We start from the raw sequence: 15,461 nt of genomic DNA on the forward strand, positions 1-15,461 counted from the left end.
TTAGGTCGCGGGTGGCCCTGAGGAGATGAGCCTCCGGGAAAGCGGGTTGTGGCCGCAGCAGCGCGCACACTGCCTGCCGGGGGGCTCGGGAAGGAGGGCAGGCCCGGCCCACCGTCCCTTCCAGCCCTGCGTTTTTGTGGTGGTGAACAGGCAGCGAGTTTAAGGTCTCACAAGCATTCAGCAGGGGCTGTGCCTCCAGAAGGAGCGAACGAGCCAAGGGAAACGCTTTAAACAATATCCAGAAGTGTTTTGTGCTCACGCTGCGGTTAGAAATGCTGAACGGTCACCTCTCGTAACGCTTACCCGGTATTGTTGCTGGGTTTGGCTTGCTACTTGCTTCTGTGCCTACGCTCGCTTGTGATTTAAATACTTCATAGCAGGCCGAGGTGCAAACATCTTCAATTGAGTCGCAGGGAGATGTTAAGGAGCTCCTGCTCAAGTCCCGACTGCAGAACAGAGGACAGAGGGAAGTGGCGTAGAAACCATCTTCGCTGTGAGAATTCACAGCTTTAAATCCTTTTCTTCTACCAAGCCAGGGCATGGCTTCCGTATTACACATTTGCAAACAGATGCTACAGAAAAAAATGGAAAACCGGCCAAGATATTTGTAACCAATACTGTTTGATTTTTCTTCCCTTTGTAATGTAAGTTATTACATCATTTGAGACAAGTGCTTTTAATCCCCCCCAAACTCACCTTTATTTAGAAAGGGCTTAAGACACAATGTATTTCATTTAATTTCTTTTCCTTCTCTCTCCTAATCTGAAGGTCAGTTGAAGAGAAAGTTTGGCTACAAAGAGATTAGATTTGGGGCATCCCTATTTTGTAAAGAGCAACATATTTGAAACATTTTTTGAGATCTCAAAATAACTTGGAGATTAATCCTTATATTCGCTTGAAAATAGCCCCATACCTGCAAAGATTCAATAAAAACCCATTGGGTTTAATAAAAAAAAGTCTGGGGTTTGAAATCTGATCAGAAAGAATTCTGCAGAAGTCTTGAGAGGAAGAAGGGCGTTTCTTCAAAAAATGTAAACTGAAATTATCAGTCATACCTCCCGACTCTCTACTTGCATTGCTGCATCCCTTGTGGGTTATATCAAGTGAAGCCAAAGCAGACTGCCTTCGCGCTCAGGGGCATGATCTGTCTGATGATTTGGGGTATGTTTTGCAGTCCTTGTATATCCTCACTAACTATATTCTACAGCTGTGGTTTGTCCTGAGAAAAGGAGAGCCCGACAATGCAGTCATCATCCAGATAATTTCCTGGAGCTGTATGTCAATGTCCTTGACATCACAAGTGTATTCAGATCACCTTGTATCTCCAGCATACCCTATTCTTTGTCTCCACATTCACATTACTATGAAAATATTATGTGGCAGAATCATTTTTAATATTTTAAATTCAAAGTTAATCCCTTTTGATAGGAGTAGTAAATACATTTCATGCATTTTAATTGGGGGTTTTTTTTAAACATAACTACCTTCAAGTTACAATTTGCTTAGGAGTTGTAATTTAATAAATATACACTACGTTTTTAGGCATTTGTCTTTAAATGTGTTGTAGCATATATTTTTCGTGGACTTGAATTCCAAGTAGTTTTTCATGGCTAAAAAGTATCGATATGATTTTGAACCATCTTATGCTTCTGGTTCACAACAGCTACTCATAACAAAATAGTGAGAGTTCCTGAAATCTTAAACAGCTGCTTCTTTGGTCTAACATATGTTCTGCCATGAGCTGGTAGCGCACACATGGTTTGTTTCAGCGTGCCCAGATAAGGTTTGCGTGGCCTTGATTATCGGTGATTCAGAGGGCTCATGTATAAGCACAAGTTGGTCAAATTATTTACTTTCCATGTGTACTGAAACCTGCATTTCTTCATCATCCTGAAACCTCTGCCAGCTGTGAACTTTTTAAAGTGGTAAGAAAGTCTCATTTTGTAACAGTGCAGCAGGTTGTTTTTCAAGCAAGAGGAAGAACAGTCGTCCTTGCACACCAGCTAGCTAATGAACACCTTGCTTTGAACACGTGCTTCGTATTCTGACTTTTAATTGAACGTCCTTTGTATTTCAGTCTCCAAGCCAGCGCCTTATTGGGAAGGAACAGCAGTCATTAATGGAGAGTTTAAAGAGCTGAAATTAACAGATTATGAAGGAAAATATCTTGTCTTCTTCTTCTATCCCCTTGACTTGTAAGTAAGACTACTGTAGACATACCATGACTGAGTGCAGCTAAACTGTACTTGTAATTAATTATTTTTTCTCCTTTTTTGAGTTTGGGTTTTTTTATTTGTTTGGTAAGGGTTTGGAGGAGAAGAAAGGAGTGACAGAAGAAAATATATTATTTGCTTTTGTGTTTTCATCATGCATTGGTAAAATTGTAACACAGTCTTTGTCCTAATAAGTGTGTCCACTAATTTGTGTCTCCACACAAAAAAGTGATGTTCAGTCTGTAGTACCCAGTCAGGCAACCTTTATGTTTTGTGTGATGCTGTAAATCGCTGCTGCTAGACTGCATGTGGTGTATCTAAGAGAAGGCCTTTTCCCTTTGAGCTCATCCCATAACAACCTAAGAAGACTTCCCATTACCTTCCTTTATTTGGAATGCAGTAACTTCACTGGTTGAGTGAAAACATCTCTGCTTTCTACCAGACAATCCCATTCTTTTCCGCAAAATGAAGAAAAGACAACAGAGATGCATAACTACCTTAATATTATAAAGGAAATAGCGTTGCTCTTGGCCCTTAGCTTCAAGGCCCTAGAAATTGTCATCTTTACCACTTTATTTCTTCTGTAGTGGAAAAAGTTCAAGTCAACATAGTTGAAATTTGCAGACATGCACAATAACAACAAATTACAGTATGTTTCTCTGAAAAAATTGGCATATTATGGTCACTTAATACATATAAAGACTGAAAGAAAGTATCTGTAAAAACACTTGTATCCAGATTGTAATCTAACTGTAGGTTTATAATTTTCTTCAGTAATAAACCGTTTGTAACTAAGCTAGAGTCTGAGGCTGGAAGATTTGTCAGGCAGCATTTTGGTTAAATACTTGAAGAAGCAATAAAAAAACCAAGTAAAAGCTGAAATCATTGATGATAAATCCACAATTTTAAGTTAAACAGAGAACTTACTTGATGTTTCATGAAATTTTGACTTTACCTTGTCTTAAATTATCTAGTACATTTGTATGTCCAACTGAGATAATCGCCTTCAGTGACAGAATTGAAGAATTCAGAGCAATAAATACCGAAGTAGTAGCATGTTCTGTGGACTCAAAGTTCACTCACTTAGCATGGTACGTATCTTATCCTTGTCTCCCACTAAAAATTACTCACAGGTCCATCTTAGCTGAAGAACTGTATCCCCAGATTTTTAGCCTATGTAGGTATATCATAATGTGTAAAAGTGTGATGCTATCGATACAAATGTTTAAAATATTTTTCACTGGTAAAAATTTTTAACCCTAGTGTGTGAAAGTACCTTTATCTTTGAAGCTTGTTTAATACATATTTCTTGAAATATATCATGTCTCAGTCCAAAAAATACTACAAATACTTGCATCCTTATGTCTTTTTTTTTTTGTATCCGTAAGTGCATCACACTGTCCCAATTCATGAGCACACGGTATAAAGCAAATAAGACCAATGAGAAAGAGGTCATTGTTAATAAATGTGGCCAAAAACTGCAAAGGATCTACTGAATGTTTTGCTCTAACCACAAATAGCATTCATCTCCCTCGTGTGCAGAACAAAAAAAAATGTTATTTGCACTAAATCCTTCTGTTTGTACTGTTCTGATTTGCAACTTCTAACTTTGTGTAGCGAATACAAATCTTTATGAGACATACATCTGTATCTCATTTCTTTCAAAGGATTAATACTCCTCGAAAACAAGGAGGACTTGGACCTATGAGGATTCCACTTCTTTCAGATTTGACGCACCAAATTTCAAAGGATTATGGAGTATATCTGGAAGATCAAGGGCATACACTTAGGTATTTTGCTTAGTTAGCGTTCTTTTTTTTTTTTTTTTTTCTGGAGTAGTTCTCTATAAAGAAGCATTTGAAATTATTTTTTGAGGGCAGTTTTTACTTGGGGATTCATGCCAAGAGACAAAATAAATATTGAAGAACACAAAAAAAAATAGTCATAATAAGGCAGAAGAGGGGTGGAGGTTTATTACCCTGTTTAACAGCAGTCATCAGCAGATAGCTAGGGCAGGGCAAACATGCAGAATTCATCAGAATTGCGGTTACTTGGGGACCTCCCAAGTCCAAGTGGAGTCAAGACTAAGGGTAACTAATGGCCTCAAGAGATCCATCTTTCATAAACTTGAGTAGTTGCTTTTGGGATTCCTGTAACATCATAGCATCTGCAACCTCCCCTGGCAGGGCCTGTCAACGCTTAGTTTTATGTTCTGCAGAGAAGTAGCCTTTTTTGGCTTTAACTTACCCTCAGCTCATGTCATCCAATACCGCAGGTAAAGAATAATAGGTTAGTGCTATTCTTAGTATTCTAGTTAGTGGTATTCTAAGGTGGTGGGTATTGTATGGTGTTTGTGGAGATCAAATTCCTCCCATCCAGCAGACATAAAATAGTGCGTTAACACAACACTGTAATTAATTCTGTTTCCTAACACACACGCACAAAATTGTTTTCACAGAGGCCTTTTCATTATTGATGATAAGAGGATCCTTCGACAGATCACAATGAATGACCTTCCTGTCGGGAGATCAGTGGATGAAACGCTTCGTTTAGTACAAGCATTCCAATACACTGACAAACATGGAGAAGGTGCTTTTTTAAATACTTTTATCTTGAAGATTGTTTTACTTAGACTGAAAGCTATATTTATAGCTTTTTGGAAGAAAGGTACTCAGTAGCATTAGAGACTAACCTCATGCAGCGAATGAAGTGGTTTGATTGCCTTGCTACACAATTCTGTGGTCCTGGTACCTCCATACATTGTTTCTAGTGTGGTAATTCACATTTTGCTCCACATCCATGAGAATGCAGAGCATAAAGCATTTCTTAGTCCTAACTAAGGCATTATGTACCATCTGTCACAAACCTAAATCCGTACGCGATATGAGGCCATGAAGAAACAGGCCCAGTATTTCAGCACATTTTGGCATACTAAAATAATTAATTGAGATGCAGGCCATCCTTGTCCTGTGTCATTCATTGAGGATCTGTGACAAGTAATTGAGAGTGCTTCATGTCAAGATACATGGTGATACTGTGCAAATTAGCCCACCATTACTTGTGTTTTCTTTACAAGCGCTACGTGATCATCTTCCCCCGACAAAGAAGCTTCCCCTGGCTTCAGGTCGTTACTTTGTCTCAGGAATTCATATTCCCCCAGTTTAAGCATAGGGTGAACTTTTAACATTTCTCTAAATCATGTGCTTTAACACACACATTCATTTATTTAAAGATTTGTTTAAATATTAATACGCATGTTCAGCAACTTAACTTCCATTTCAACTCAAGTTTCCCCTGGCATTTGAGAGTACCTTTATCTGAAGGTACAAATCATTACTGTGCTTTGCTGTACAGATTTAAAAAGGTAAATGCTGATACTTAGGCTATGCACACTTGACTAAGGAAATTTAGCCTCTCTTATTTAGTTACAAAGCTGTCTTATAGAACGTTGGTCTGCAGTGTGTTTCCAGACTACCACGTTTCTTTCCAGCTGTACCTGGAATCTTACCAGCTTTTGCATGAATGCTGAGGAGAGCCTCCCTAGGCGCCTTATGGGATTCTTTGCACAGAACAGGAAAAAGAAGTTTTCCACAATTCCTAATTGCATTTGTGGTGTTTTGTCTGACAGCGTGCCTTAAAGCAGCATAATACAGCATAACTCAGTCGGAGAGCTCTGAATAGATAAGAGCTTTACTCCAGAATGTGCAACTGTACAGTTGGTCAGAGGGCTCTCAGCCGCACTGCGTGTTAAGCGCGTGCTGTAATCTCTTTACTCCTGAGCAAGGCTTCAAATAAAAATCAGTCTCTTGGGGAGTCTTTGAATTGATTTCTTTGCTAAAAAAATTTCCCCTAGCACTGGTTTTAAAGAAAGGTACGTCTCTGTGTAGTCACCTGAATTTTAGAATGAAATTTTCATTTCTGCTAGAATAGGTGTTCATCTCAGATACTGCTTTGACAGTACTTTGTCTAGACGGGCACAAGACTTAAACCAAGGCATAGACATCCATCCAGAGATAAGCAGTTTCCAGTTAACAGAAGTGGTAGGTGGTATCAGGTATAAAACATCATGACACCATCCCATGTATAAAGAAAACTGCATATATAATAGTTTCAGATATTTACATGTAACACTTGTGTGCTGTTTTACTTCAAGTTCAGAAAGAGAATATTAATTTCACAAAAGTAAATGTGTATAAAAATACTATTACTAACTTTGTCTTTTTGTTTTTTTCCAGTTTGCCCTGCTGGGTGGAAACCTGGCAGTGAAACAGTAAGTCACTCTTTATATTTAAATGCATGTACTACTAAAAAACACTCAGTTATCATTTCCACTAAAGGCAAATCCACACTCTTTGCAACTTTCAATGAGATGGTGTGAGTAAACTCACATTGTTATAGTTACAGCCTTTGGATTACTACTGATTTCATTTCCCTCACACTAGACATATTCCAGTTGTTTCAAATTCCATGTGTATAAACAAAACTCTTGAGGAGCAATGAGTTCATGATCAAGAACATTTTTTCCTGTTAACACCTGATGAGAGGAAGTTGGAAACTCTTGAGTCTGCCCTGTCTTCTCTGTTCTTGGTCCATATCAATTCTTAGCTGTCGAGTCTTCCTATGGACCCTAGGCGCTACCCCAAAAAAATAGATACAAGTTCCCAGGCTGCTATAGTATCTGACAGAGCCACTGTGCCACTGTCAGAACTCCCAGCAGAGAGCACTGCTTGGCTGCGTAATAGCTCTTCCTCCTTCGTTACTACTGGTCTACATGTGATTACAAGCAGAAGAGCCAAGGGTTCAGATAAACACCCACTGAACTTGTTTGTGTTCTCTGAGCTTGGATCAAGCCTCAGCAGCATAATGAAACTTTCACTAGAGGCCTGAGCCGCCTAGTTCAGATGAGATCACTGTCATTTATTTGAGCATGTGGCTTGCTTCTGAACCATCCGGTGATGACAGAGCGTTGTTGTTTAAGAGCTGGCTCGACAAAACACGGGTCCCAGTAGGCTCTAAGCAGAGTAGCGAGCATTGTCATTGATAGTTAAAACGGTGGGATGTTAAACCATGTTGTTTTGCTGGATGTGAAACCTTCCCAGGATGAGTTGAGGCTAGCAGTCACCTCTTTCAAGCTAGCAGGAGAGTGTCTTAGTGGGGGAAGCTGGATAGTAAGATTGTAAAATGAAAGAGGCATATTTTGGCACTGAAAAGTTCTGCCCTCCATAACCATAAATAATAGCTAAATAATACAACATTACCATATTTTCTAAAAAAGTCTTACAACGTTAAGATTAACAGCTCCAATACTACCAATTTAAAGATCAAAACCAATATGTAAGCGTTCTCTTTCTCCTCTGTGCAAAAGATGCAGAGACATCATTAACATATTTTCTAAAAAACAGTCTTACAACATTGAGATTAACAGCTCCAATACTACCGATTTAAAGATCAAAAACAATATGTAAGCATTGTCTTTCTCCTCTGTGCAAAAGATGCAGATAACTTAAATAGCAAAGTAGTTTAAAAAGACTTTCTCAAAGATGTAGCCATGCCATCTAAATGTGTTTGATTTAATTAGATCAAACCGGAGGAAGCCATGAGAGTGTGGTGGCCAAGGGAAGAACTGTAAGTAAATTCTAAAACTCTTGATTACAGATCTTAATTTATTAAAATATCTTGCTTTTGGGGCAAGCAACATAATGTATGTGCTCCCAACTGTCAACATTCTTCCTTTGGTAGGCTGCACTCTCTCTTCCACCAATTAGTTAAATCTTTCTGCTACTGCTGTTAGGTATCTTCAGAGGTAAATAGTAATCTAGTATCAAGTTAAGTGATAAATTACTCTTTGGTGTTGTTTGTGGGTTGGCCTTAGCATCATATTACAAAATACTATGCTGTTCTGGTTTTATAGTTTGTTGCATTTGCATGGTTTTGTTTTTAGACTAACATTTTCATTTTCTTTCTTGCACAGATAATTCCAGATCCAGCTGGAAAACTGAAGTATTTTGATAAACTAAACTGAGGCTTGCTTCTGCTGAATTACATAGGTCACATTCAACTTGATTTTTGCCAATAAAATTTCATTAATTTTGTTACTTTCATGAGTTTGACTACTGTGTAACTGCAATAGACTGTTAAAGGACTTGTGGCTTAAACAGGAATCTAACCTGTGTGAAGCGCAGGTACCTCATTAGTTACCAGAGAATATTCTTGTGAAACACATGTTTTCCCTGTACGTCTTGTTTAGATGCTTGGTTTTCACAAAGTCTTCTTCTCTTGGCATCTCAGGCTTGGATTCATGACTTTTGCTATTGATTACCTGATTTTTGCAGAAATCTTGTCTGCTTGGTCACATTCTAGGAGCTACAGCTAGAAAAGAGCCACTTCATTATGATACATTAGTCCGTCATCCAGAGGCAATAGCAGCTAACCCAAAAGCCAGAAATAGTTACAATTGCTGAATTAAATTTCCAGTCTGCCCAAAGCTGGAAAACATTTTTAAACTACTAAGACCATATCCTACGCTACGTAAATCAGTACAACTGCACTGAAAAAAATACAGCTGTACCAGTTCATGTGGTTCAAGAGCTGAACCAGTAGTTTTTTCCATGCTTGTATTTGTAGTGTATGTGCTGATGAGATCGATTCCATTTCACACGATCTGCATTTTTTTCCCCGGCCCTACACTGTTAACAGATGCATGTAGTGGTTCGTGTCCTGTGCTGCTCTACTCGTTAACCGTGGCTCCTAGCTTTAAGGGAGTAATTGTAGTCTTTCCCAAAATTAGTATTGACATGTCCAGTGACCATCAGAAACTCTTGTAGCTCATGTACATTAATTTCTTCTTTCAAGGGAAAAGAACGTCTCCGTGTAAGACATACTCAATACTTGTGTGCACTGGAGATCTCTTTCATAACAACATCTTCTCTTGCTGCTTCCCATCTCTCCCTCTTTTTAACATGGTGTTCTAGAGTCTGTGCAACTGGAAAAACAGCACTGGAAGTCAGTGTCAGTCCTTCACCAGGGTCATCCTTGGACAGGCCACAGAGAAGGCTTCCCCCTTGTTCCAGTCCAGCACTGCTACGTTACTACTCTTGGTTGGATCCCACACTTGTGAGAACTCGTTTCCCCTTCTCCCACCAGACCGTAAAATTTACCTGATTTTTCTAGATTTCAGTGAGTATCGAGCAGCTCTCCTGGTTAGTCACTGCAGACAGAAAGCAGAGGCGGCTGCTCGACTTTTGCTTCAGCTCTGATGCAAATGACACCCAAGCACATGCCTGGGGCAGAGGGAACCACAGCCAGAGCAAGCACAACTCCTCCAAGCCCCAGCCCTGCGGTCCCTTTGAGGCCTGGGAAAAGGAGGAGCTCCTGATCCCATCCAGAGGGAAATGGAGGCACAGCAGGACATGCCAAAGGCTGGTAGTATGCTGTTCCAGCCCCTGCAACCTCCGAGACCAGATGGCAGTGTGTAGAGAGGCGGTTTCTCACATTACTAGGCTGTAAAAGCCACTTGAATTTTACTCAGGATTTTTACAGCCTTTATCAACCCTGAAACACCAAGAACATCAACCCAGAGAATGTTCAAATAACGCCAAGCAACTGCAGCGTGACAAATGCAGGCCCAGCTGCTACACAGATGTTCATAAGCAGCCCAAAGTTACCAGATAAAGAAGCGATGCTGTGAGCAGGGACCAGAACCCCTACGACTGCCCTTTCCGAGTGCCCCAAGCACCACTCCCCAGAGCCACACTTCCCTCTTCCAGCAGTCTCCCATTTCTGCTACGTAACAGAAGATAAAAATTAAAAGAGCAGCCAATGCCCAGAAGCGTCTCCAGCCTCGTGGACAGGAGCCCTGCAGGGACGAGGATCCCCTGCTGTCAGGGCGAGTGCTCCAGTAAATCTTCCATGCACTATTGTCATCCAACTACACCTTCCACAAGAGGAGTCTCCAGTTTCTCTCTCGTGAAAGCTGAATACTTACCCTTTTATTTTCCTGTTAGCTAGTGCTTAGCCCGTGAAAAAATATTCTCTCCCACACCTAGTTAAAAATGCATTCAGAGGAGGACCAGCAATCAAACAAGTCTGTCCCCAGACAAAGGCTGGACATAATGTGCAGTAAAACCAATTAAGCATGCAGTAAGTTTAGAGCGGGTTTCTGAATTAAACCTTTACTCAGTGGCCCATGCTGCACCAGCTCCAGCAAGCTTCTCCCCAGAATGCTGTACACCACGACGTGGCTGCAAAGGAATCAGACGTGCTTGAAGAAGGGCTACCAGAGGCCACTACAGTAAGTTTGAGTAAGTAACTTTAATATTTTGGGTTTTTAACACAGAAAAATAAAACCATTTAAAACAAAGTGCTTTTTCGGGCACTAAGCACAGCCAGTCCCACAGAAATCTCCTTTGAGATCACCATTAACTACTGAGCAGGTTAGGGGAGGCAATCCAGCCACCACAGACGTCCTCTTCCTCGCTGCATTCCAAGACGCGATGGGCACAGAAACATTTACTTCCCACTACAGAGCCACAGCCAATTACACAGATGGGTTCACTATAAATAAAAAGATTTCATACCAATACCTTTAGGCTTGTGTGGTAATGGCTAGTCACAGCAGTGACAGGTTGGTCATTAAGCTACAATATAAACTCAAAATTAATTACTATGCTAAAATATTTTAATTCTGAATGTGAGATCTGAGAACAATTTTATCTGACGCGCAAAGGTATACAGTGACATGCATAAATAACACCCTTGAACAAAGATACATTTAGGTTATTATCAGAGAGGGTGACAACTTGAAGTTACCTTCTCAGAGTAAAAAATATGTGAGCACATATTCTACGTCTTTCTGTTTATTACTATACTATATATATATATATCTTTTACATATGTATCTATATATACATTCTGTATGACTGTACATACATTTCTATAACTACCGTGATTGTAGTATGTGATTAAGTTATCATGAACTTTGCAAACACACTAATTCTTTTAAGCATCTCCATTTGCGGGATTTATTTTCTTCACTGTCTCCAGAAGTTTTGACGTCACGCCTTGCTCCCTACTATATTACCTCTTTTTCTCCTCCCCAATCCCTTCCTGAAGGCTGAATTTTAAAATTACGATAAATTCATATTTAAATACAGCTGCAAAAGCAGTAGCGGAAGAACTTGGTACCCCTTTAACTTACAAATGTAATACAAAAGCAATGCAGGTAGGACCACCAGGTCAATGATAAAAACCTGCAGATCGTCAGGAGTAATACATAGTTCCCTCCACTTCCTGCCTTCCTACTTATTTTTTAATAGCCAACAGTGATCCACCCAGCGAGGGGAGAAGAAGCTGGGATAGAATTTCAGTTCTTTGTGTGGTCAGTCAAGTATATTCAGCTTCCAAAGGGTTTTAAAAAGGAGAAAACCAGAAAATACAACACGCATCCATGGTATCATAACCACTGAAGAAAAGGATTATAACATCATACAGCTGAATCAGCACTGGCGTGTGGCTGAAGAGAGAAACTCTATGTTAGGAACGGAGACCTTACAATCACTGCAATGCATTAATCCAACCCGGATCAGGCAACACCCCTGTGCCTCCACTGCAAAACTATCTAACTTAGAAATACAGGCAGCCAAATCCTCGAAAGGAAAGGCTGATCATTGTGCTGGGTATTACAATCCTCTCTCGCTTCACATGAAGAGCAATCAGCTGTTAGGAGCCATGAACTTCATGCTACCCTAGGACCAAAGGCAGCTGGTCCTAATTATGACTTTCTCAAACTTTCTTAATCAGAAATAAAATTTCAACATGTTGCTTAATTTTATCAATCTGCTTCATGCATCTGCGCCGAGTCACATCATTTCTACTTGCTGCTTCCTGATTTCAAAAGATTTTATACCTAGCAGGGAAGCTGGAGTCTCTCGTGTATTATAAAACATAATATTTCATCCATTTAACCTACCATTGAGCCCAACTACTCCTCTTTGGGTGTCTTGATCAGACAGGACACCAGTCTTGATTTGAAGGTATCAGAGGTCCAATGTTGTCCTTGTGACTAATCATCCTCACTGCTAAAGGCTGATGCCTCCCATCCACTCACTTTCCTAATTTCAGGATTTTGGGCTTTATCTGCCAGATGTTGGAGATTATTAAAACTTTCTCCACTACATTAGAAGCACTTCAGTATCAAGTACTTTATTCCTGTTACTTATATGCCACAATTATGTCCACCGTTATGTCCCCTCTGTGCTGGGGATTTACTCTGTCCTTCACAGATAAACTTTACAACCTTTAAAGCTGTGCGATACTCATATTTCATTACAGTCTACCAAAGAACCAGAAAAATAATCCACCTGAGGATGTTGTCCTCTAGCTGTACCACCCCTCAGTGGGATAAAAATCCTTCCACCATTCAGCAGCTGACTTGGAAGCTGCTCAACACAGATGCTCTGGACCCCTAACTCCAGCATCAAACATAACCATTACCGTTTGAGAAGCATTTTACCTTTTCTGCTCCCAATCCCTAACAAACCGAAACATTCTACTCTACAATGACATTTCCCATTCCTACTCAGTCTCACCAATCAGATCTCTACTCTACAGGCCATGAGAAATAATTCATTAAGGAACTCACTTACAGTTCTAGCAAAAAAAAAAAACCAAACCCAAAGTTAGAAGAAGCTGGCAAGGACTGACTGTACACAAACAGAATGCCAGAAGAGAAGACCATCTGGCTACCTCATTTCATTGCAAGAATCAGTTTCCTCCCAAATGAACATGAAACCATCCAAAACAGAAGCTGTAACAACCTTGTAAAATCCCAGCTGATGGGAAACACCTGCTTTACATTGCATTGTATGCATACAATTACATACAATGCATTACGTTGCATGCACACTAGTAACTTCTGAGCTTATGCTGCTGCCCAGATACACGTATCCTTATTAAAAAAAATAGGACCCTAAACCTAATTTACACAAGAACTTAGGTCAAATGGCTTCATCTCTGTGTATCTACTTATTGCACCTATTTTTCTGATAGAACCTCTATCCCTTATCAGGGAAACAAAGAGCAACTAAGGGAAAGAAGGCAGATGGTGACAAGACAGCAAAGGTCGTAATGAGATCTCTCAAACCAGACAAAGAGAAGATATCTAAAGCTTAAGATTGCATTTTTTCAGCCTTTTTTCCTCACATTGGCATGTAAAAGTAGATTTCAACAAATCCTAGTAGCAGAGAATAAAAAATCCAAATATATGCAAATACATAAGTAGCACTAAAAAGGTACTTTTTGTTGTGGGGTTTGGTTTGTGGTTTGGTTTGGGTGTTGTTTTTTTTGTTGGTTTTGGTTTTTTTTAAGTATTGCAAGTACTTGTCTGTTAGCCATCTCTGGTGACAACTCTTTCCCAGACAGCATGCTGCTACACTGCTGATGCAGCATTCAGCGTGTGTCAGATTTCTTTCATGGTTGCAGCAAAGTGTCGCTTCCCATCTAAATACAACATGGACTCTGAAATAAGGTGAAGAAAAAGAGAGAACCACATTAGTAACTCAGGGTCAACACCAGGCAACTACACAGAATGGTAGGATCAAGAAGCAATCCACACTGTCATCAAAGCATAAAATAAATACGGTTTGCCATGAAATCTTGCTAAATTATTGAAATGCCAATAGTTCATCTATTAAAACAACCGATGTTGCAATAGAAAGAAAGCCATCCTGTCTACGGAGTTCCGATGACAATGCATTAATTGGATACTTGCCTCCATAAGTTTTGGGGACAACCCGTGGGACCTCGTTTTCTGATATAAATGTAAAATGGAAGATATTGGTTGTCTGGTGCTCCCTGGTATCTGCATCATAAACCTCACTGTGTACTCGAACCTGGATGTAGTTTTTTTCTGTGTAACAGACCTACATAGTCAAGAGAAGAGTTTTAGTTCGTGATTTGTCACTGGCGCTGAAGAACTGTAACAGACTTCATTGCACTGTTTAACAAGAAGAGTCACACACTCTCCTAATGCCCTGTTCGTTATCAGCAATTAACAGTGACTACAGCAAAGATATGTTTTTCTCCTTTTCAAAAAGAAATCAACTCATACCTGTCCAGAGAGCAGTAATAAGGATCCAACCTCAACTGGCCTCTGAAACATGATATCATCGACAGATACGATAAAAGGTCTGGAACCCCTGAGCAAGAAAAAGAGAAATTCCTTCTCAAGAATAATGAGAGCATTTGGAGAAATTTAAAATCTTTCATTGGCAGAATTTTAATGAAGGGTTACTAGAAAATAGACCTCTCTCTTAAACACAGGCCACAGGAAGTACTAAAGAATTATGTCATCACCCATGACAAAAGTAACTGGAGGAAACCTCTCACACGCATAAAAATACACACTAAGGACACATTATTGCATCATTTTTTTTTATGACTTACACTTGCTAGGCAATCTTCATGCCATCATTGCTTAGGCCTCAGTTTTCCAAGCACTGACATAAAACACTTCACTTTCTATCAGGCTATGCACGCTTCATTGAAGTTATGCATAGAACTTTGCTGGGTGATGACCTCAGTCACACTTTCTAAGCACAAGCAGTTACAAGAAGTTCAGAAACCATTCCTCTTGTGTTCAGAATAAAAACATGTAATAAATACTTAACAGAATGTCTATTTTACATGGTTACAAAGAAAACGTATGTTCAAAATTCAATCTGAATAGCTTGGTAAGATAAAAGAAAACAGAAAAAGGATGTTTCTATCTTGACATGCAGTGCTTAAAAACCAAGCTCCAAGGAGCAAGACGCTTATCTCTTCGCAAATACAACAGGTGCTCTAAGTAAAACAGTGCTGTGCACTAATAGTGCACGATTCTACTAGACACCCAGGTCTTTTCTGCTCAGAATGTCATTAGGTTGGTTAGCCTGGCTTCCCAACCTATGTATATGTGCACGGTGCTCTGGACTGTATAAATATTGCAGGTCTACGGCTCACCCATAGCTGCAAGCAGTTGCCCATCCCAGTTCAAACGCCTTTCTCATGAGAAAACCCCCAAAGATCCTATTGAAGATGTTCCGTTCCTGTATGTAGAAACAAAAATGAAACTGCTATATTACATATATTCTTCTCAAAGCATGGTGTTGAAGTCTGCACTTCAGTTCACAGTATTTAACAGCACTCCCAGCATCTGAATGTATAAAAAGCACTACTGAAATATATATGCAAAAGTGCAAATGGCTGAGGCAT

The 15,461-nt window shown here is 39.8% G+C and overlaps 2 protein-coding genes across 2 annotated transcripts in view; one reads left to right on the forward strand and one right to left on the reverse strand.

Moving 5' to 3' along the window:
- Nucleotides 1–1,139: 1,139 nt before the first annotated feature.
- PRDX4 (peroxiredoxin 4) lies at nucleotides 1,140–8,305 on the forward strand. Its single transcript, XM_009893117.1, has 7 exons — nucleotides 1,140–1,161; nucleotides 2,078–2,195; nucleotides 3,188–3,304; nucleotides 3,881–4,003; nucleotides 4,672–4,802; nucleotides 6,449–6,483; nucleotides 8,185–8,305. The coding sequence occupies exons 1-7, from the start codon at nucleotides 1,140–1,142 to the stop codon at nucleotides 8,233–8,235; spliced, it is 597 nt and encodes a 198-aa protein (XP_009891419.1). The 3' UTR covers nucleotides 8,236–8,305.
- Nucleotides 8,306–13,566: 5,261 nt separating this feature from the next.
- ACOT9 (acyl-CoA thioesterase 9) overlaps nucleotides 13,567–15,461 on the reverse strand; it is a 19,526-nt gene continuing 17,631 nt past the window's right edge. The window contains exons 11-14 of the mRNA XM_009893106.1: nucleotides 15,210–15,295; nucleotides 14,320–14,407; nucleotides 13,981–14,131; nucleotides 13,567–13,727 (exon numbers count right to left, since the gene is read on the reverse strand). Coding sequence (XP_009891408.1) covers nucleotides 13,669–13,727; nucleotides 13,981–14,131; nucleotides 14,320–14,407; nucleotides 15,210–15,295 — 384 coding nt within the window. The 3' untranslated portion in view covers nucleotides 13,567–13,668. The remainder of the gene's footprint in view (nucleotides 13,728–13,980; nucleotides 14,132–14,319; nucleotides 14,408–15,209; nucleotides 15,296–15,461) is intronic.

This window comes from Charadrius vociferus, unplaced genomic scaffold (genome assembly GCF_000708025.1).
Source record: "Charadrius vociferus isolate BGI_N301 unplaced genomic scaffold, ASM70802v2 scaffold169, whole genome shotgun sequence".
In the NCBI taxonomy this organism is placed as follows: Eukaryota; Metazoa; Chordata; class Aves; order Charadriiformes; family Charadriidae; genus Charadrius; species Charadrius vociferus.